The sequence below is a fragment of the Limanda limanda genome, chromosome 21 (assembly GCF_963576545.1).
Source record: "Limanda limanda chromosome 21, fLimLim1.1, whole genome shotgun sequence".
NCBI lineage: Eukaryota > Metazoa > Chordata > Actinopteri > Pleuronectiformes > Pleuronectidae > Limanda > Limanda limanda.
Window position 1 is genome coordinate 16675981 of NC_083656.1, and position 23494 is coordinate 16699474.

At 42.2% G+C, this 23494-nt stretch overlaps 1 protein-coding gene across 1 annotated transcript in view; it reads left to right on the top strand.

The window, feature by feature from the left end:
- Positions 1-23494, top strand: part of cacna1g (calcium channel, voltage-dependent, T type, alpha 1G subunit) — a 230090-nt gene that overhangs the window by 174772 nt on the left and 31824 nt on the right. The window contains exons 21-27 of the mRNA XM_061094795.1: positions 2851-2919; positions 6022-6206; positions 13047-13173; positions 15111-15242; positions 15361-15450; positions 15661-15853; positions 17343-17393. Of these exons, the coding sequence (XP_060950778.1) occupies positions 2851-2919; positions 6022-6206; positions 13047-13173; positions 15111-15242; positions 15361-15450; positions 15661-15853; positions 17343-17393 (847 nt within the window). The remainder of the gene's footprint in view (positions 1-2850; positions 2920-6021; positions 6207-13046; positions 13174-15110; positions 15243-15360; positions 15451-15660; positions 15854-17342; positions 17394-23494) is intronic.

Sequence of the window (23494 nt, forward strand, 5' to 3'; positions counted from 1 at the left end):
ATGTTATAGGGACCTATATATTAGAAGCCGCACTAACTTTCACTTCGGACATCGGAGTTTTTATCGGATGCACACGTATTTGGTCAGCCTCCTGCCGTGGCCGTCGTGTCCAGTCGGCAGCCTGAGGTCATTACTGTAATGAGATGGAAATGTATGACACAGCAAGCCGCCTGGCACAAGAGAATGGGAAGTCATTACAGCTTTTGAGCTCTGATGCTTATCGCCGCGGATCTCTGGCGTGCGTGGTCAGTGCACGATGCTATTTGTGTCTGTGTGGGTCGTGTTGAATTAATGAAGCTGAATGTGAATTGATTTCCGCTCGCTGATTCTGTTACTGTCTGTGTTTCACAATCAGACGTATGAGTGTTTGCTTCCGCTGCTACTCCTTTGCAGAACCTGCTTCACGTCGCCCATGGTGATGTCCCGACGTGCGATGTGTTCCTTAAATAGAAATGTAGTCACTGCTCAAGAGATAAAGCCTTACAGTCACAACATTTTCGTGAGGAATGCAAGCTGAATAATTATTTTGTTGTCCTGGAAGTTTTGTCAGACACATTGTGTTTGGCTTGTCTTCCGCTGCTGTTTTGGTTTGGTGCTGAAGGTTGCCTGGATACCGTCTTCCTGTAGCTCGGTGGAAATGATTGGGGATGATTGTGCCGCCTATTACGATTTATTACATCTAATTGAGCTAAGGGACAATACCTCACTGTCTGGAGCTCCAAATTGAATTATATCTGCACCAACAGAATAAAATGCCATCTATCTAAGTTTTCAGCAGCTACATCATCTGTTCCACACAATTGAGAGCAATCGCGTCTTGTTTTCTGTTGCTCAGGAACACAGGAAGTGCTAGCAGTCATAATACAGTTGTAAGATTTTGTGGTCCCAAAAATGCGGCCAGGAACCAAACCTCTTGGGTATATGGGCTTGCCAGAGTACAATGCCTTGTGGATCCTTGCCACTGGAAATAAGCTGATGGAGGTGTTTAGGGTTGGGTATTTGTTTTAACTGGAGCATGATGAAGCAAACTGGTTTCCAGTTCCAGCCTCTGCCTTTGTGCTCAATGTTATTTCAAATCAGAATGGGCAAGATTCATCTTTTCAGGCTGATGTCTCGCTCAAGAGCCCACTTCACTGAGTTTGTGTAAACCTGTGCCTCACTCCCGCAAGAAAACCTGGAGTATCTCAACTTTACATGTACCTGCTGCACCACCTTCACCTCGTCCTGTGCTTCGAGTGGCTAGAGTGAAGTAAGATTTGTTGCTGTCTCAAACTAGTTTTCCAACAGGCTGTTAGTCAAACTGTAATGTAGGATTTCACTGAAGATGGTACTGTGCTTGAGTTGATTAGCAAGCTACAATGGCTAAAGCTGCTTATATTTGCAGACCTGTCACTGGCTGCTAGACCTTGAGTTGTGAACTAAAGCTGGTAATGTTATACACACCCGATTCAACAGCAAATTCAGTCAAACTGAACTGACCAGATCAATGTAAGTCATACAGGGATCATTTTATATATTTGCAGTTGCAGAGTCTAAAGTCTCTTTCCCCTCTGTCGTTCTCTACCACATACGTTTGTAATGAATGACAATATGTAAACTTGTTCACAGAGGCCAGGAATGAGGAGCTTCTCAACGACAGCATTCCCAGTGATGTCATGCCTGATATTCCCCGAAGCTGCTTGTGTGTTTGTGTGTTTGTGTGTTGTCAGAGGCCGTGGGAAAGGCAGCCACCTACCCCCACTCACAGGCACACACACGCACACACTCACACACACATGCATTACATAGAAATTCAGTGGCAGGGCAGGGTCGTGTCTCCTCAGACGGAGGAGAAGTAGGGTAAATAAGCAGTCACAGAAGGGATCTTGCTGCTTGCCGTGCTGCTTGTTTTCGCTATCAGTCCTTGTTTAGCTCAGTAAACAGGCTCCCATCCTCTCTGCGCAGACACAGGCCACTGAGCCATGCTGCCTCAGGCCACAGGGAAACATGGGAGTTCAGTAATGTGAACTTGTGTAGATGGCGGTCCTGATAGCCTTGTTTTGGGTGCACCCTCTCAAAACTAAAAGATGCCGACAGTTTTTAAAATATACGGGTTATTATAGGAAAAAAATAAAGAATCTAATGCAACATGCTTGTTTTATGAGAAGGAATTTGCAAGACGTATTTCTGTGGTTGACAGGAAAGCACATGACCTCAGAAGTTAACATGTAATGGAATACATACAACAAATCCGCGGAAAGGGGTCTATTCATACATTTGAAAATGTGAAGTAGGTCCAAGCGTTTAATGTTGGAATTTTTTGTTTCATAGCTGCAGGTCACATATATAACAGGTATATAAAGGTTACTTACAGGGTTAATCTTGAGATTTTAAAAATAAAGTTATAATATTCCAAGAATAAAGTTTTTAAAAATGACGTCTTGTTTCTCACTACAAACGCAGTGTAGGTAACATAGCATCACTTATTCTCAGGTCAAACCAACAGATTATTTTGCATTTGCAGTCAAAAAATATAGGTCAGTTTTGGTATAAAGTAAAAAAAAGAAAAATTCAAGCCTAAAAACCAGATTAGAAGCCTTGTTTAAATATTCCCTGCAGTGCTAATAAAGAGTAAACTGTAGCATTGCCTGCCAGCCATCATTAGTGAGTGCAGTGGGGATGTTTCTAAAGGTTTTCTCACCATAAGGAAAAACAGTTCCCTCATACATTATTCAGCTGTACACTAGATTAATGTGGAGGCAGAATGCAGCAGAAAACATACTCATCACAAAAATGTGAATTTCAAACCATTCAAACTTTGATATGCTTCTTTGCTTCAGCTCAGATGTCTGTGCTCTTTTTGTTCTGCAGGAGCGGATCTTCCTCACTTTGTCCAACTACATCTTCACGGCGATCTTTATAACTGAGATGACAGTGAAGGTAAGACAGTCTGGATTTCTACTGATACGCAGCATTAGTTGTAAATTATTAAATCATTACAATGTAAACCCTGTGTGAGTGTTCCTCACAGCTCGTTTCCTAAAGAGCAGAAGATGGTGGTCTGGAGAGGCACTTAGTAAAGTGCCTACCACTGCCAAGGCCCAACAGTCCCCTTAAATTCAATCAAGCTGTGCCAAATTAAACACACTCATAATATCAGTCTCCTTAATATCCCTGTTTCATCATAATCCATGAATTATTCCCTGGGAAATCAGTAAAACTGTTTAAGAACGCCCCATATCCAAGGACCACCCAATCCAGACGCTTATCAAGATTTGGAGGATTCTTGCCTGAAACATACCACATCCAAACTGCACAAGTCTTTGAGTAATCCTAGCAACAAACGAGTGGGTACATCTGCCAAGGCCCCCAAAAGTTCCCTCGTGTGACCACATTTCACCAAATAGCGCACACAGATAAACATCCGTCCCCTTAACATATTGGATATTTTTCATCCAGATTCATGATTTATTAGAAAAATAAATGGAAATGTTGAAAAAATGCCCTTTCTCACTTTGTTAGAGAAAGTGGTCCTTCCTTGCCCCACCCCTTCACAAGATATCCTTAAAATTGGGTTAGTACTTTTTGCATAATCCTGAGGACAATATCTTGACTTCTATCCTGTGCTTTGTTTCATCCTCTTCAGAATGGTACCTGTGTCTTTTGTAAATGGAGTGGATTTATATCGCTCTATTAACGTCTCATCAACCACTCAGAGCGCTTTACAGAACAAGTCGCATTCACCCATTCACTCACACCTTCATACAGCGCTTCTATAAGTGTCTCCCATCACTCATAGACTGCAGGCACAGCTATATCAGGGGCAATTTGGTGTTCAGTATCTTGCCCAAGGACGATTCAGCACTAGAAGTCTGGTTTGAACACCAACCCTCTGGATAGTTGGTGACCCGATCTACCTCCTGAGCCATATAGCTGACTTTTTAACTTTTAAAGTCATCACCGACCTCTGTACTTACCCACTCAGCTCTCAATGCCACTATTTATAGTCTTTCGTAGAAGAGAAAAACACTGTTGGCCTCACATCGAGACCTCTCGTTTCTCCAGAGCTTCAAAAGAAACGAGATGTGACACATCTGTGTTCGCTCACAATGTAACAGAAATTGTGTAAGATGGAGAAACCCATTCCAGACTCAAAAAAAACCGCTCAGACACAAAGCTGTGGAGAAAATAGAGTCTGTCTGATACTCACGTGGACTGTAAGCCCCCAAAACACAGACCAAATACTTAAGAGGGAGGGGAGGGAGTGGAATGGAGGGGAGGGGGGTTAAGAGATTGAGCCTCTCGCTGACAGTGAACTCACACAGGCCACATTCGCACACTTTCAGGGCTGTTTCATAATGCTAAGAGGAGAGTTCTGCCCGTATTCAAAAGGCCCAGCTTTGAATGGAGGTCCATGCAGGCGTGGGCGACAGCGAGCGGAGGCATGAGAGAGGAAAGTTCATGGGTGTCACTCATTCTAAGCCTTTGTCTCTATTTTTGGTCCCAGCTCAGAACACACACACACACACACATTTTAAGGAGCTGTTTAGTTCAACTATCATAATATTGTCAGCCAGCAGTAGCAATCTACAAAGCATATCGTAGGATTTCCCCGATATAGAAAGGAGAAAGAAATCCATTATGTGAAAGTTGTTAAGTTTAAGTCAGTGGAACTAAGAAGATGTACTTTTTATTTTGAGGCACTTATACTTGACTTGAACTTTTCCCAAAAAATCTTCCCCACCAACATGACTGACTCAACCCAAACCCAAATATGATATCAAGATAAATTAAACAAGAGGCCCGGCCTGTCAGGGTCCGGTATCCACACTGTGTTATGCAGCCCATTGCTGCTCATCTTCTCCCAGCACGGTATGGATGTGTCTTTGAGTTTGACTTTGATCTGGTATGCTGATATAGTTGTACAGCTCATGTATAACTAGTGAAAGTGAATTTGAATGAATTCTTAGATCCAGTCTGTCCAGAAAAAACAAGGTGCGGTGATCTGCAGGATGCTGTCGGATTCCTTCAGAACCAGTCACTGTACTCAGGACAACTACATAGACACAGATGACTGCACTCTTTTGCACCTATAATGAAATGACTATGTTGTATAATGGAAACGGGAAAATATTGTAAACTGACACAACAGTATTGGGAGGGAACGCAAAAGTAATCCTAAAAGCAATCTCGCAGTGACCCTTTGAGGTCTCTGAATACTTGTGGTGTTCAAAGATCAAACATTTTAAATGCTGGAATTTTACTTGCAGTACAATTAAATTGTTCTCTAGGCACTTAGGCTCTAAATACGTCTGCGTTAGTATCTGAGCACATTTAATGAAAATGGATTTTCTCATTTCCAATGTACTCTCTTTGAGATACAATGTAGTCAAAGTGTAAAGTGGCATCAATCAAATTAATGTGATGAACTCCATGGAGCTGTTTGTGTGCACATAGTTTGATGTTTCCCCATATACACATTATATATATACAGTAATTACCATTATGCATTGATTAGCATCAACTAATGGGATTGATCTTCTATCTCCTCTATTGCTCTCTCTCTTTTATCAGGAGGTGTTTACACATGCATGAGGAAAATGCCTGATTGAATAAGTTTGAGCTAGAAAAACAAACCAAGCCAGCCAGTGTCTATTATTTTCTGGAATGTTAAGTGATTTATGGGCAGGATAGATGATGAGAGGAACCTATGGAATAAGAAATGAGGTTTGGGAAGCTGACGGATTTTATTATCCTCACAGCCGAGCTCCAAAGTTGCTCTGCAAAGTGAATAAGCTGCGTGAGGCACATGAAGCATCAACTCCTGGTACATGCAAAAGAAAGATTTATAAACAATCAGCAAGGGCACAGGCAAAAAGTAGATGTAGAACAATGGATTTATGTAACATTTCATGGCATTTATATTTGTTGGTGTTGGATTTTAAATATGCTGACCTGAAAGGGTAGTGCAGAGTGTTATCTGGCCTGTAAATAGCTACGTGTGTTTATATGTCATGCCTCTCTGTCCCTGTCTGTGTCCAGATCGTAGCTTTGGGCTGGTGTTTTGGGGACAAGTCTTATCTGAGGAGCAGCTGGAACCTTCTCGATGGGATGCTGGTAATGATTTCTGTCATCGACATCCTGGTGTCCCTCATCTCCAACTCGGGTACCAAGATCCTGGGCATGCTCAGAGTGCTGAGGCTGCTGAGGACCCTGCGGCCACTACGGTAGGTGGCTCTCCCAGGGACGCCAAGATACACAAGCAAACAAACACACTGCTAGGACAAACCAGGCAAGAATTATATTTAGAAAAACATTAGGAAATGAATCAAACCATTCCCGTCAGTATATAGGTTAGAATCTCTCCATCTATCAAACGCATTGGATGATAAATGCTTTTGGGAGATGTTTGTGTGTTTGTGTATTTGTGTGTATTTATTGGCATTTATTTTAGAGTCCATTCATGCTTGTGTTATTGTGAGCATGTTCACAATCGCAGAGTTATGTTTATTTGAGGGGAAATGAAGCGGAAACCACCAATTTGGAGACTGTTTTTCTATTCCTATCTCCGAGTGTGTGTGTGTGTATGAGAGAAAGATAGAGAAAAAGAGAGACTAGGAAAGAAAAGAACAATTTGTTAGTAATAATCTAAAGGGTCTAAACACGTGTGAAAATTCCTCTGCTGTGCGTGCGTGTTTGTTTGTGTGCGTGTGTGTCTGTGTGTCTGTGTGTGTCTTCATGCTTGACTTGGCTCACGATCACATGCTTGTTGTCTCATCTGGTGAAGGGGGGCTCTCCAGGCTTTGCCCTCTCTTGAATATTTATCATGTCTCTCAGAAAGAGCAGAAAAATCAAATTGTCATTTTCTTGACACTTACCTTTTGTTAACCATTTTTTTTTTGCCTTTTTTACTTTCACCTTACTTTGACATTAAATTTTAAAAGATTTATTGTTTGGTATCTAGGCTTCGACCACCAAATCACTCCCGACAAAATATCCCCCAGCTCAGTGCAGCAGGGAGTGGGGTATTAGTATCTTCTAACCCATAGTTAAACATACACAGAGAGTGAGTCAACATCAAGCCACATATATTTGTAAAGTCCTGTTTTTCTTTACCCAGAAAAGGAGCTTTTCTTAAACAGATTGTACCTGAAAACACCAGCTTGGTATCCCAGTGTGTACGCTTTCAAAGCTTTTCCAAATTGATTAATTAAGGCCACATCCACACGTAGTGTGGTAGTTTTTCGGTTAAGATTTGCAAAAACCTCTAACTTGCATCACAGCAAGTTTGGAAGCTCTGTTTTGATTTCAAACCTCCAGGGGTGCACTGAAACACACATGTATGGAAACACTATTGTGATAGACTGAAACTGTTTGAATGATGACATGTGTGGAGTACAAATAAATTGATGAGTTTGACTTCATGGACTGGTTGAGACAAGACGATTCTTCTTTCATCACGTCATTGTGATAAGTATGAGAACAATACAGGCAGAAGTCAAACCTTCAGGATGTAGCATGGATTTATATACTGGGACAAACCCTGAGGGGAGGGTTCACAGGTCAGGTAGTTGATGGTTGAAACATTTGTCCACTCTTGTTTCTTGCCTTGCTGATGTCATATTGTGTTTAAATCAAAAAAATCACCTTGCTAGATACAATGCTACAATGAATGTAGATTGAAGCCATTTACAACACCTATAAAGCATACACAAATAATTTGGTTCGGTGCTGGTTAGTTTTTAAAAGTACTTTAAACTCGCAAGTGAATGTGACATTTGAGAATTCAGTTTGTGTCCCTCAAAGGTGAACTCTACTTTGATCTGGTGACAAACAGAAGACTTGAGACTAGTACCTGATGCGCCCTGATGCAGAGTTCTGTCATTCTGCCGAACTCCCTGTCCTAGTTAATCCCCCCAGGCCAGCAGGGCTGAGGCCCTATTAATGTCAAGTGGGAAAGGTTTTTAAGTCAGATTAGAAATGTGAAGCAATTACAGGAGGAAGATGTGAGTTTAGGGGAAATATTCTCCGGAGCAAAGGTCGGCCATTTCTTTGGTGAAGCCTTCAGTTTGAGCAAAGTGTAAAAATGGCAGAGGGAGAAATAGGATTAGGGAGGCTGTATGGAATTAGGCAGAGAGTGAGTGAGGAGGAAACAGGAGATGACGGGGGAAAAAAGAGGAAGAAAGAAGAAAGAACTGAGTCTGGCAACTTGGCTTTTTCTTCCACCGAGGCTGTGGACTAGTTACAGGAAAGCTAAACTGAAAAATCATATTTTACGGTAGTTATTAACTTTCAGTCCAAGAGGAGGAGCCCAGCGTTAAAGGCTGCATCACATTAATCTATTCACTTGCTACTCTGGGTATACAGTATACAGTATGGCCTCCTTATGGTGTACTGCTGCTGTTTAAAACCCTGTAGGAAATAATTCAGACGGGTCAACACAGGGTGGAATTACTGCTTTGATTCCAACTTATATATCTTTAGGGACTACAGCACATTTTGAGTTAGGCATGGCGGTGCCACTGCATAACCTAACAACACACACATGATCTTACTATAAGGAGAAAGGTTGGATCTGTTTTAGTTTGCCAGTTTTGGTCAATTACAATTTTTACTCTATTTTCCAGTCGTCATTACTTTTACATAATGTTTAAAAGGTTTGATAATTTGTTCTTACATTTGTGGGAAGTACACAAATTTACCACCCTCCATCTCCTTTTTGGAATTTCTTCAAATTTGGTACAATTGTTCAGTTGGACTAGAAGATGAACTAATTCGATTTCGATGGTCAAAGACCAGGGTTACGCTGCCCTCATGTTCTTGTGACAGAATATATCAGGAATACCTGTCCGGCATAAATTGCACTGGTTGGCAGAGGCATCCAACCACAGTCCGGTAGTTCCTGTTCATCAGTCCAAGCATGTCTCAACGTCCCTGCAAACTAGCATGACTATCTTTGCTCTTTATGTCAATTTCTCTTGGAAAGTGCAGCAATCCACACCTACATTTCTTCTCCTAACAGTCACCACAATGCTTGTGATGCTCTCTAAGAAGCAGGTGTGTGATCCCTTCACCCTACCTGGGACCAGACAGGCATACAGCCAGAAGGGACCACCCTGAAGGACACGTTATAGGCAGACGCAGCAGTGTCATCCACAAAGCTGCTGTGTTAGTTCCAATATGAGCCTCTTGTCACCTCACTCCGACTGTGGTCGACTCGCGCTCGCTGGGTGTTAAATTAAATATGAGCCTGTCTGTGTTTTCCCCTCTGGCTGCTTAGTGCACGTGGGGTTCACACAGGCGGCATCGGAGCTGCTGGCGCTGACTTGGGAATAACAATCAATCCGCAGTCATTTATGTGCTCACAGGCTGAAATCCATGGCAGCTTGTCACTAGGTGAAGCAAGTTTTGAACAGTGTCTTCGGTAGTTTATGCAGTGGAACCAAGTGAAGAGTTTACGCTGAGCTATTGTGGGCATTCTTGCAGTGCTTGCAACATGCCTAGTGTCAGTGTTATTGCAACAGGCAGGTGACTTTGTATTCATGAACTGTTTTGTGTGGAGGGGTCCATTTCTCTTTCCTTCCCGGTAAAGATATTAATGAAGGCACTAAATTGCGCAAGGGAGTAGGGGGTGTTCAGGAGGGCACAATCGTTTGGGGTTTGTGTGTAAATCTGTTTGTGTGACAGAATGATGCATTGGCTTTGTTAAACAGGGCGCACACACACATGCACACACCTCTGCACCTCATTCATCAAGCCCACAACCTGAGCCTGAGTCCAGCTTCAGTGTCGGAAGTGAAGTTAGCACCCTTTGTCACTACCCAGCACCGCCTACACCTCATTGACAATTCAGCTGCGACCTAGAGAGCCGACCCCCTCCCCACCGCCCATTGATGCGTTCATTAAAAGTGCACGCCACACTCCCGGGACCCGTTGCAAACAAACTGGTCTAAACTGCTTTACATTGTTTGTGAAGTCTTGGCTTGCCAACAGGGGGTCAACCCCCTCGGAGTTGACCCCCTGTTGCCTCAGCCTTCGAGCTCATCGATCACCTGACGATGATGTATTTACCTCGCGGCCTCCACGTCGGCGTCTTTCTGTGTCCCATTAGTGTACACACACCCCCTGTGACCGTGACAGCGCAGATTGACTCAGCACTTTATGTAATTACAATTCTTAAAGATGTGGTGATCATGTTTGTGTGACACCTTCACTAGTTGACCCACAGCTTTCTTTTCCTTCATTTTGCGAGGTTTGGATTTAGACAACAAGGTGGAGAGAGAAACAAGTTAAGACCAAAAAGCAGAGAAGCAGCTGCCTCATTTTTGTATTCCCTATATATCCCCTCAACTCCCCATCCCTCCTCCCCACCCTCTGTTCCCTTTTCCTATCTCCCAGCATAGCTTAATAACACCGTATTTGTACTGTGGGAACACGCTTGCCATGTAATGCCCTACTTGTTGTTCTCTTTTCTTGGAGTGAGGGATATGCTGGTGGAGGAGGGAGAAGAGTGCTGCGTGTGTGAAGGTGTTGGGCACTGCAGAACACTCCTTCCCGCTTTGCATAGCACACACAACAAGGATGCTCTGCAAAGTGCTGTACAATTATGCCGAGGTGTAGATTAGAAGAAGCGTGAATTTACTTGTTCTCCCCCTAGCTCTCTTCATACAGCTCCTCATCATCCTCCTTTCGGTATCATGTGCAAATAGAAGTTACGGAAAGGAGCCTCACTGCAGTGTGTGTCCTTCACACAGCGCATCATCAGAGTGTATTGACTCATAATAAAGAGACCAGTGTTTGCTGGAGTGGAGCTCAAAAGGACAACATGATGTAAAGAGGTAGAGAGATTGGCTCGGGGTTTTCATATGCAAAGCAGAAATGTGGGGAGACATCTTCTTGCAGGTAATTTACAATAAAAAAATTTGAGCTGGGAAAATGTAAATGGTGTGATGGACTCATGGGTTCCACAACACACTGCACTTGTTCTTTTCTTTATTTCTTGCATGATCATGCTTCTTAGTTTAAGCTTTACTTTTCATTTGGTACACTTTAAAATTATTAAAATGACCAGTCCATCAACTTATTTAAAGTATTTACCTGCAAATCAAAAAAGACACTGAGCTGAGAATTGACTGCGAGCAGTCCCTGGTGGCAAGGGGCCGCCCACCTTAAATCAGAGGGTGTTAATCTTTTCAAATATATATAAATGTCATGTTGAAGAGACGTCCAAAAGAGTTGAGTTTACATAAGTATTTGTCCTGCAAGATGATTTAAAATACTAGGTGGCGTTATGATCCGTGTTCAACTCATATATATATATATATATATATAGAGACTTTTCTTTGTATAAATGTGTATATTATATTACATTACATTATTACATTAATGTTTTAGTCAAAGAACAGTCACATACTTTACTTTACAGCTTAAAAACACATGTAAGGGTGTAGAAGTGTATTAAAATACCTGTGACACATCATCATACTCATATTCAGGTGACAGGACAAAACTAGTTAAATCAGCTGCATATCTGTACCTGTTCTGCATTAGTGTTTTGATTTTAAGAGATATTTCAAACTACACAGAGGCCATTGATACACTCTACTACAGAAATTACTTAAAAAAAAATAAAACAACTTAAACAAGGCCTTTATCAATGACTCTTACAGAAAATATCAATGAATGCAAACATGTTCTCATACCCGTTTGTCAATTGCATCAAACACCAAAGCAAGTGGATGAAGCTATTGAACACTAGCACCCTCCGTAGGCCACCAGCAGCAGTGCTTCACAATCTGCTTTTCAATTGTACAACAAGAGATGCAGTGAGGTGCAGAGCGATGAGCTGTCGCCATGAGCTCGTTATTCTCTGATCAGGGATATTGATCTGTGGCCTTGGTCGGGCCTGCCTCCTTATTATCTCATGTCTTCTCTTAATGTGCTATTGACTCTTCCTTCACTCAACTGTCTGCTCGGGGGAAAACACAAAAAGACAGATAGATAAGGCAGAGCAGATTATAACCTCGACAGACCCTTTGACTGTGTTGCATTTTTTCTCTCTTTTTCAGGCTCTTTCATGTTCTCTTATCTGTTACCTCATGTTGACTTTGTTGTTTGCTGCATTTGTGTTTTAAGTGTGTGCTCGTGCCTGTACACGTGTGTTTTCTGTGTGAAAGCATATACAGATACGTATCCATGCATTGGCAGGTCTTATGTAGCACGTGTGTTTGTGTTTCTTCGCCGGCAAAGCTCAGCTGCAGCACAATACAGTGCTGGGTGTCATGCTGGCACTAATTAAACATCCTCATCAGTCTATTGGCTTAATTAGATGTGTCTATCTGTTTCCTACACTGCAGAAAAAGAAAGGAAGCAGAGAGAGGTGTGAAAGAGGGTGAGAGCAGGATTGAAAGTGAAGTCAATTTGCCTGTGAGCCAACAAGCGTTTTGGTTCTGAAATGTGCACACATGAGCAAAACATTGTCCTACTGTGGTAAACAAAGGAAATCAAGAAAATAAAAAAAGATAGATTTCACGTCCAGATTTTGAAATGCTTTCACTCAGAAGCCTGCGTTCACGCTCAAATAGCTTCTGCTTCTGCTTAGTTGAGCTCTGCTTGTGCTCAAACTGTGCACAGATTCCCTGCTCTCTCTGCTTTGGTGTGCATGAAACCTCTGCACTCTGAATTTTTCTTCTGCGCCTGGATTGTTTTGTGCATTGAGTCGGTCAAAATCACCCAACCAATAGAACTTGGCTATAATATTGACAGATAACATTGAGTGCAAGCCACAGTTTGAGCGCAAGCAGAGCACATATATCCACAAGCAGGGGCTATTTGAGTGTGAGTGGTTTTGAATAGGGGCATTACAAAATATGAACGTAAATTCAATAATTACTTTCTCTCAAACAGAAAGACAACACTTTTGAGTTAGTGTGTGTGCGCACAGGGTGAGTGGCAGAGGGTTGGAATGATACAGGCGTCCTGCTCCATCTGGTCTGTACTGAACTGTAAGTGACCCTGCACAAACACACATACACAGCACTAATACTGTATTATATGCTGTGTTCCAGAGTGATCAGCAGAGCCCCAGGGCTGAAGCTGGTGGTGGAGACTCTGATGTCGTCACTGAAGCCCATCGGAAACATTGTAGTCATCTGCTGTGCCTTCTTCATCATCTTTGGCATCTTGGGAGTACAGGTGAGGGGGTAGAGAGAGGAGAGGGAGAATGCCGACAGACATACTGAGAAAACAGAGTGGTCGTACAGCTGCAGTCCATACAACCACGACACAGATGCATTATCCTCCTCTCACCACGCTGTTGGACATGTACCATCTTGGCAACGCAAGCATTATGAAATCAGAGTTAAAAAAGTACATAATAACTCATGCCAGGACACTTATCTGGTCACAGTTGAGATTTCATGGCTATCAGCCCAACAAGCTCTGTCCTTGTCGCAGTTCAGGCTCCTGTGTCTCTGGTCCATAGACTATCCTGTCCAAGTTAAGTTTTTTTCGTGGAGGGTCAATAGAACCATGAAGCAACGATTAGAAGCTATCAATTGTTGAAAAGTCGCCAGAGACACCGCTCTTGTGTCCTTAACCTCTGCTGTCGAAAATGTTGCAAATGTTGGCAAGACAAGCTAGATCCTTCATCTATCGATCCAACCATCCACCTAATCCTTGTCTAGGGTTGTGGGTGACGGGGAAGCTGTAGCCAATCCCAGCTGATATTTGGCAAGAGTTCAGCATAGTGCAGGGCCAACATGCAGAGAAAAAACAACCACTCCCATTCAGATCTATGGTCAATTTAGATTCCCCAACCTAACCCTAATCTGCATATCTTTGGATTGTGTGACGAGGCCGAAGTACTCACGGAAAACCCACACAGACATAAGGAGAACACGCAAACACAAGGGCCCTGCTCAAAGTGAGACTCAATCCAGGAAAAATCTTGCATCTAGCCTTTCCTATGTTTCCCTAGTTCCCAATCATAGGTATTCCCAGCAAATGCCCAAATCCTTTATTATAACCTCATCTTGGGGCAGTCCTACAGTCTTGGAGGACAGTCTGTCAAGCCATGTTCTGGGTAAATGGTTTCCTTCACTCCAGTCAATATCGTTTTTTGATAAATCTCTGGTAGGCTAAGTAGAGTTTTGACCAAACCAAATTAGACACCCGGAGCAGTGAGGTCTTGGTGAGCTGAACCAGGGTAGACGGTAGAGCTTGGGGACGGCAGAGGGACCTGGAAAATCATTTTGACAGACAGTCGGACTGGGCGGGGCGGTAAGACTGGAAGCAGCTGGGAATGATGAACATGAGACACAGGCAAACACGAGAGAAGAGCAAACTGGAAATTGAGTTTCTCAGTAACCTTTGCATCATGTTGGTTAAATGATCAATCTGGAGATGTCTGGAATGCAAAGAAGAGGTATATACCGTCTACTGCAGGAACAGATTAGTGTATGAGTCACAGGGGCGCTGGTGAATTGGCAGCAGGAAGTATCTGATGCCATGCAGACAAACAGAGACAGAACCAAACTGGGGACAAATAAGGAACACAAGGGCGGGGGAAAAGATCAGAAACAGAAGGAATGAAAGAGTCCCAGCTGGTGTCATGACAATCTTTACAAAGCTTAAGCGTTAAGGTACAGTGCCCAATTCAATTTGTATACAGCTTGTAATCGAAAATAGAAGCTAACCAAAGATCTCTTAGTACAAAAAAAACTCCCTTCTTTTCAACTGCAGCGAGGAAACTGTCTGGAAAAAGAAATAGGGCTGATTACATTGACCGCTTTACTTTTGTAACAAATAGATACTATATTAGTATTAGATTCACGCCCTGTCCGCACTAATGTGGATATTTCAGCAAAACAAACAAAGTCTGCTTCTTAATTTATCCTTTAACAGTTATTCCAATATATAAGACCACTGCTCCTGTGGAAAGATTACTAGTGAAATTGCGATGATGAGTTAATTATAATGTCTGAAGGCATTTGGGAAAATACAACATCAAATGGTTGTTAATGTCAAGAACAGTTCGGACCCCAATGAACAGCATAATGTAGTTTAAAGAAAATGTTCTGTTTCGGTTCACTCTTGAATAAAGCGCGTTTTTATCGATTTTCTCTCTCCAGCTCTTCAAAGGGAAGTTCTTCTTTTGTCAAGGACTAGAACTTCAAGTAAAGAACATCACCAACAAGTCAGACTGTGTGCAGAACAGCTACAAATGGGTCAGACACAAGTACAACTTTGACAACCTGGGACAGGTAGGATCTCAGAAATGCTCTGACTTTTTATCAATAAACACAGATGATCTGATAAACTGCTTGTATTAGAAATCTGTGTAGAATATTTCACCCATTCTTCACTTTTTTTCTGTCTCAGGCCTTAATGTCTCTATTTGTTCTGGCGTCAAAAGACGGCTGGGTGGACATTATGTATAATGGACTGGATGCGGTAGGAGTGGACAAACAGGTAAATCTGAAGAATAGGACGCACTCATAAGTGAGTGCAAGGCAGCCGTCATTGCAAATCATTTGGCTGTAGCTGAAGTAAATCAATTAGTGCAATCATCTCAACAATAGTCATAGATAATATCTGTTAGAAGTAATTTCCAATTTAGAAGTCTGTACATTTAACACTTCTGAATATCTATAAGATCCTCTGTTTCTGTGTATGTTTCAGCCAGAATTGAACCACAACCCATGGATGCTGCTTTATTTCATCTCTTTCCTGTTGATTGTGGCCTTCTTCGTGCTCAACATGTTCGTGGGCGTGGTGGTGGAGAACTTCCACAAGTGCCGGCGCCACCAAGAGGCCGAGGAGGCGAAGCTCAGGGAGGCGAAGAGACTGAAACGCAGGGAGAAAAAGAGACGGAGTAAGGAGAAGGAGCTGGCTGGTCGGTAGTCTTTCCACATCTTTCTGAGTCCTGCTTGATTTGAGCCTGAGCCTTTTCTTCTTTTGCTTTTTGATTTGGTTTGGCCGAATCCAAAAGAGCGCAAATAGTGAGCAAGTACCACCTATGGTCGCTAGTCTGTGGTAGAACCCTCCCCCCTTTTTCTTTCTTCGTTAGCAGTCCGGCTGGTTTTTGTTGCAGTCTGGTGGTCACCTACTTTTACTCTGCAGACCGCTGCAGACTTTGGAGGCTCTGCTTTGACTCCAGCTACAAATTGAGCAAGCTGGATGTTAAGAAAAGCTTCCACAACTGGTCAGTTTACAGAGCGAGGATAGTTGACCACTGGTGTTAGCCCCTTCCGCCCTTACCTTGCCTGGTCTTAGATGCCGCGCTTGGGATATCCCCTTGGAGCATGCCCAGTGAGTGCTTACAGGTGGGGCTTGCATGGTGTTGGGTAAACAGAGCTAGAGGGAGGGGGAGTTGTTGATCATTTTATCGCCCAGATCAAAAAGGAGATGACCCCCCTCCCTTCCTCTCTTCTGCATGTGGTTTAGTACAGCCGCAGGGGCAGGGATAGACCCAAATCTGGAGGGGGAAATGGGGAAGTCTTTCCCCTTCGTTTTACTGTAGTTAGGATCTCAGATCACTTTAGGTTAGGTTTATAAGAGTGAGAACTAATTCCCTGCCGGTTCCCCCTCCCCTTCGGCTGTATAGGAGTTGGTGACAAACTGTTTGGTTTGGTTTTTATTCTTTCCACTGCCTCCTACACCCAAAAACAACTTCCCAAGAATTTGGTAATCTAAAAGTAATTTAGCCACTTATTCTAAAGGAGCAGTGGACTCGATTTTCTTCTATACGATTTTTTTTATTCAATAACCATAATAACTGATGGAAATTGATCTTCCTTTTTCAGGAGTTGTCTGCAAAGGGTATATGACCAATCCAGAAACCCACTCAGACCCTTACGTACTTTAACACATGTACACAAGAGGAACTTCCCTTTTTTCTTGACCTTACAGTTCTTATTTAGTTCATTTCTCAGTTTTTCGTTTTGTCTTTGCTGATTTTTGGTTGGATACTCTTGTATTCTTTTTTTGCCCGGTACACCTTTTTTGGGGAATATGTCGGCCGATTAGCAAAATAGCAACACAAAAAGGTTGCTTTAGAAAGAGACAGCTTACAGGTGTGAGTCGATAGAATGTAGGGATGGTTGCGAGTGTCTGCTTTGGTTGGCGAGTCAATGGCTTCTTGATCGTTACAAAACAAAAAATACAACTGGACTCAGAATCAATGGAAAGACAAATCGTAGGAACATAAAACCAGCTTTATCTTTCATCGCTTCCTTCTGGCCTTACTCCATCCCTCTTTCCCTCTTTCTCTCTCTTTGACTCTCTCCTGTTTCTAAGTCTCCAGCTCTCCCTTCCGTGGTTTCTTCTGCTTCTTTCTGACTAACACAGTCTCATTCCTCTAGATTTATTGGTTCCGGGGGTGAGTTGGGCTCTTTCTGAAGGCACATTGAAAGGTACAGCGTTTCTAGCATGTTCTCTGTGTCCCCTTTGAACCCCCCACCACTACCACCACTGACCACGACCACCCACCATGGTGGCTAGGGTTCTAAGTTCAATGGTCACGGGAGGTAGGGCCCCATCCTGCGTCCCCGCCCCCCTGCCTCTCTCCCATAAGCCCTCAGTCCACTGGACATGCTGTTACCTGTTTTCTCTGTCGTGGCTTTGTCTTTCACAGCTCTTCCACACTGTGCGCAATCCATCCACTGTCCACAGCACTGCACCGCTGCACTACGACCACAAGAGAAGAAAACTTTTGGTCTAGTCAGGTTGGCAGGGAAACTGGGATTGGAGATGCGGTGAGGCAGGGAAATGTACTGAGGGGCAACAAATAGGACTTCAAGGTAAAGGGGTTCCTGGTTGTCTTTATTACTTGTAAAGCAAGGGAGCTGTGTCCTATCAGAATTCTCACTATAGGTTGGAAACCTGGTGATATTGCTACAATGAAGTGTGACATGATTGTTGAGCAATACATCCACTGGAGGAGCAAACAGGTTGTAAAAAGTCAAGGTAACATCATATTGATGCCTGCAATTTCTTAAGGCCGAAATATGGTAGTCCGTGGGTTCCGAGGAAAGCACGTAACCCACGGACTCTTTCTCTTTTATGGTTCTCCGAAGGCTGGGGTGCTGAAAACAATTCACCGCCAGAACAGTAGGTGGCGCAACGGAAGATGAGCTTAGAGATGCCTACCTCTTTGTAAGTAAAAGAAGTCGACGTTTGTTTATTTACCTCCTCCCGGCTTTCCTCACACACAGTGAACGATGGCAACTAACAGACAAAGGCTGTTGATGGAGCTGGAGCTGCTTGACATGGAAGAGGACTTGCTTGTAACGTATTTTATGAAACAAGTTTGAGGTCCGGAAATGTGAGATTCCGTAAATGATGTGGTGCAGAAATGATGTCGTTAGCGGACCAATCACAGCCAGGGGCTGTCCCAAAAGCATATATCAGCTTTTACTAACTGTCGTACTGTGGACTCGCTTGACCTGTTGGCTACACTGCCCCCCATTCCGGTGGTGCGGCTCCGTTTTGTCTATTAACGCAGTATCCGTAAGCTTTGAGAAGACACTCACTAATGCAGATGAAATGGATGCACATGTTGCTCTGTCTGTTTCCGTAAACCTACCTTTCATTGAGCGTAAATTAGCCTTTAGACGGCTAAATAATGTCCTCTATTAAAAGTTACCGGCTTCAATTAAAGGGCATTGGAGCACAGAAATTAAATCAAGAACATTCTTATATTCCCATTGAGTTTATGTGGAGTTAAAAGCTTAATCTAAGACAACCATGGTTATAATATGTAAATTTGTTAATTAAATGTTAACAAACTCTGTGAGAGGATCTCACTTTTCCACCTGGTGCCTCCATATTTTAGGCTTCAGATGTGTGTTTTATTCACTGACAAAGAGAGTTTAAATTGTTTGTTGGGTGTAAAAACAAACTATTTCTAGTGCATCAGATGTGTATCAGTAGGATGCCTTTATTAAATCATGATCTATAATAGAATAAAGGCCCTTGCCAAACTACATACATTACTGGCTGATTTTGTGCAGCACGCTGTGTACAAAGGTTAGAGCAGTACAAGTTGTTATGAAGTGAGAACAGCAGTTGGCTCTTGTTGGGCAGAGAGGTCGTTTCAAAGCTGTCTGACAACTTCGACTGGTTTGCTGGTGCACATGGGTGAATTGACGCAACCCGTTATCATAAGAATCTGCTTAAGGTGTTGTTAATGTGTGGGAGCTGCTGCATAATGATAACCGTTTCACTGACTCCGCATTATGACAGTGTATGTGTGTGTGCACACTTTGTTTGTTCATATACCACCAGGTGCAGTGTGTGTTAAATGGGGGAACATTTCTGGTAAGTAGACTTGCTGGATTTTTTTTGGTCTGTGTGTGTGTGTATGCATGTGTGTGTGTCAGGCAGCAGATGGCTTCAGAACAGGTTGTAAAATATGCAGGAGCAGCTCTCATCCACACGTCCCTCCTCCTCTCAGCCTCGATGTCTGTCTGTGAGGGGGGGCAGGACCCCGACACTCCTCTGCTGCTCCTTGTTGCATTTTTCCTAAGGATACGGGGGCTTGCCGCATTTTTATATTTTCACCCAAAAGGTAATTACAGAAGTGTCTGGAGTGCAAAACACACACATATAATAGAGCATCCACACAGTTTGGTGCTTGTACTTTTGTGTTGCACGATCAGCACCCAGAGAATAGTCTGTTGGTGTGTGGGTGTGTGGACTTATCGTCAGTTTGCACTGCACTGGAGCTAGAGGAGAGGAGGAGGAGAGGAACAAAGGGAGGAGATGATGGAAGAGGCGCAGTGAGATTTTGACTAAAGATGGAAGGAGGAGGAGATTAGGTGGAAGGGAGGGGGGGGGTCGTTACGGATGATAAAATGCACGTATGAATCACATACATTCATGAAGGAACTTGATTTAGGACATACACTTGAGATTACTGTTATTTAAATGAAAATATCAGCAGTAGCACAGTAAAGGTTGATGGGAAAAAAACATAAAAACATTGGACAAATTAAGTGAGACCACATGATGGCACTGGATGAAAAGTCAAGGATCACCAAGCCATCCAGGGGAGGCATGTGTGTGACACATGTTATGTTTTCAGCAAAAACTTGATCATGAGATTAGAGGAAAAGTCACCAAAGTCAACTGGGTTCATCCTCTTTGGACCATGAATCTCTGTAAAATGACAATCAAATGACAATGCATCTTATAGTTGAGTACTCATCGGACCAAGATTACCTCCCTGAGAGCCGCTCCACTTGTATGGCTAAAAATCCTCAATATCAACTCGGATTTAACATGTAAACCATATGTTAACTGGGACAGGTGGGGGGGGGGGGAAACCCAGGGTCAGTATGAGACGCCTTGTTCTGTTGAGTCATGCATTCTGCCACGAGAGTCAGCTGGTTGTGACAGACACATCAGACCAGGCTACAGTACAATGCACTTGATGTTATGCTGTGAATTGTAAATATAGTTTCGCAATATTTCCCCCCCCATTCCGCCCTCACTCAGCTATCAGAGAGATGGCATGCTGGGTATTTTGACAGACAGTAGCATGTATCAGGGTAATGATGCTTGTGCTAGTCTATAGGCTGCCAGCTGCAGTGTGCAGCAGTGGTAGTATAAGCAGCAACAGTTACACAGAAGTAAAATAACCCCTGCATCTGGAACCTTTACAGGAGGCATTTGAATAATTCATTATATTCATTAATGCTGTTTTGGGGGTAGGTTTTAAGGATAATTGAAATAAAGACACACCACAAGACACATAATACAACTATGGAAAAACAAGGGAGAAGTGAAATCTATGTTCAAATTCTTTTGAACATGACTTATTGAAAAAAGTGATCGCCCTATTGTGCGTTTCATTATTAAACTTGACTACAATCTATGTCAAAACCTTACCCTAGTGCCTCAGGTTTCCCTCAACATAATTATATGGGAGTTTAATTATTCTTTAGTAGCTGGAAGCAGGTATTCTATTGCAAGAGGTTGGAAAACAAATGCTTAGTTTATTAAAGGCTGTTTATATTTCACCTCATAGCTGGATTAGAGCCACGGGACAGAGCAGAGCTTTTAATGATAAATAGAAGAACAGTAGCACTGATGAATGTTTCTGTTGTACTGTTTAACACCATGGGCTCTGTTTTATTGATCTAACCGTGCAAGTACATTTAGTCTTTGTCCAAATCCACTTTTGCAAGTTCATAAAAGTTCAAAGGAATGTACTTTTAGTCTCTTAATAAATTGTGGGTGTGCTTTGGGCGTAGCATAAAATAGACCAATCAGAGTATCATCTCCTATGCCCTTAAAAAACAGTTGTGCTGAAGGACAGATTTGCCAGGTGGTCATCGACGGATAGAGAATCTCTCATCAATTGTAAACAATCACATGTATTAGCAACATTTGCTTGGGAAAGTTCTCCAATTAAGGTATTTTAACTGAAAATAATTCTATTGTCTCACAAGTCAAGCATTTGATAGAAATAGGTGAAGGTAGTTTATGTTTTTTAAAGCTAAACACTAGATCAGCATGGGTGAGATCCATTCAATTGTTATTTATTATGATTTTGCACCAAGTCCTGACTTTTGCATCACAGCAGCAGGGGGAAACAAACATGTTTGTGTAGGTAGGTATGTAGGTGTGTGTGATTGAATAGAGGTGAGAGAAGAAATCCTCCTGTATGTGATGTGTGTGCTGTGCTACAGTTCCTCCTTGTAAGTCCGTCTGAGAGAGTTGTGTCTCTGCCATGTTAACAGATGGCCCTCGACTTCCCAGACAGGCTGAAGCCCGAGCAGCTCTGGCTGGGTCAGCCCCCACATGAATTCACGCCATCATAACACTCTGTCATCACATCTCACCTCAAACAGTCACTTTATCGAGAGGTACAAGTGCATGGACAAAATAAAGACACACCTCGAACACTGTGAACACAAACAATGGGGGGTTACTGTATCTGTAATCCTTATATTTACATTTTGTGTCCGTCACATAGTGTGCGTCATTCCTGTAACTGTTCCATTTTGTCTTTGTTTGATTTAAGTTGTGATGATTTTTAAGATCGTTTCCCTTGACTCATTTTATTATGTTCGACCCCCTTTTTCTTTCCACCACTCTCTCTTGTTGCATTGGAAAAGAGAGTGGATCTCAGTGGCTCCACACAAAACAGTAAGAGCATGTATTTTGTGCTAATTCATTTTCAGCTGTTGCACAAACTGGACCAGCAGTGATTCTTGCAGCTTTCTGTAAATTAGCCTCCCACTCTGAGTCCAGCGCTCCCCTGCTGTTCTTCTACTCACAGCTTCTGTCCATTTCCAGTCACTGACTTCAACTGACGGTTCCCTGTAGAGGTATTTTTTAGACAAATGCATTTATTTTCTCATAATATTTTTGAAAAGCTCCTCATCATTGAATGTATTTTGATCAGGCACATTTAGTACTTAATATATATATATATATACAGAGTTTATAAAATCTAAAGTGTTTGCAAATTGTCAAATGTATTGTTAGTTTTGACAATTTATTTTTTCAAACTTCTACTTTTAACTACCGGCTTAGCCCCACCCCTTGTTCCACCCATGGTGTTGCTGGTGGTCAAAAGCTCTAAGGCTCCATTTATCCAGTGTTAAAAAACGGTGTTAATATTAATAATAATAGTGATAATGATAACTGAATAAGTGAAAAGTATTTTTGACTTAACTCAACTTGAGGATTTGCTAGCTGTAATAGTTGTATACATATTTTGATATAACATCTGTGTTACGTTTAGTCAACTGAAAATAATAAAATCTGTTAACCTATACATTTTACATTGAAGGCAGCCCAAAATTGATGTTAACATTGCACTATTCAAAAATACATGTTTTAATAGCTTTGTATTTGAATGTTGAGGAAGTAAATCCATCCACTGAGTTGTTTAGACCTTAAGAACACAATGAGCTGTCTCTAACAAAAAGGTCACACATGACACCTTTACCTCCCTGCCCCTTAATTTAACCTCTTTAATTCAAGACACATGCTGCTCATTGGCCTCAAACCCCAAATCTACCTTTCTTTGATTCCACATAGTTTATTGTCATGTTTCCTCACATAGAAGATATTTTTTACATCAGTTTCTTTTACATTAATTCAGTTTCTCTTTGCTGGTTAGTTCGTTCCTATCTTCAGGTTAGTGACGGAGGCAGAGTTAAGACTTCACTGATGTTTTCTGCTTTAAAAAAGTCAGCTGCTCTCAATTCAAACAAGCAGGTTATGTAACGTACTTACAAGGGAGGAATTATTCATCTCTGACACACTTGTGATTACATTTTATTTTCTCTGCCAGTGCGTTTTGACCCTAATGCAGATGACAGATATATAAATTGAAGAAAGTGAAATAAGCTGATGTGGGATTTAAGTGTTAATGTCCTTAAATATATTTTTTATGTATCTCTGCATTACTTAAGTAGATTTGTTTTCACTTTTACTCCATTACTTACATCAGCAAATATCTGGATTTTTCTTCTTCACTACATTTTTACAACGTGTT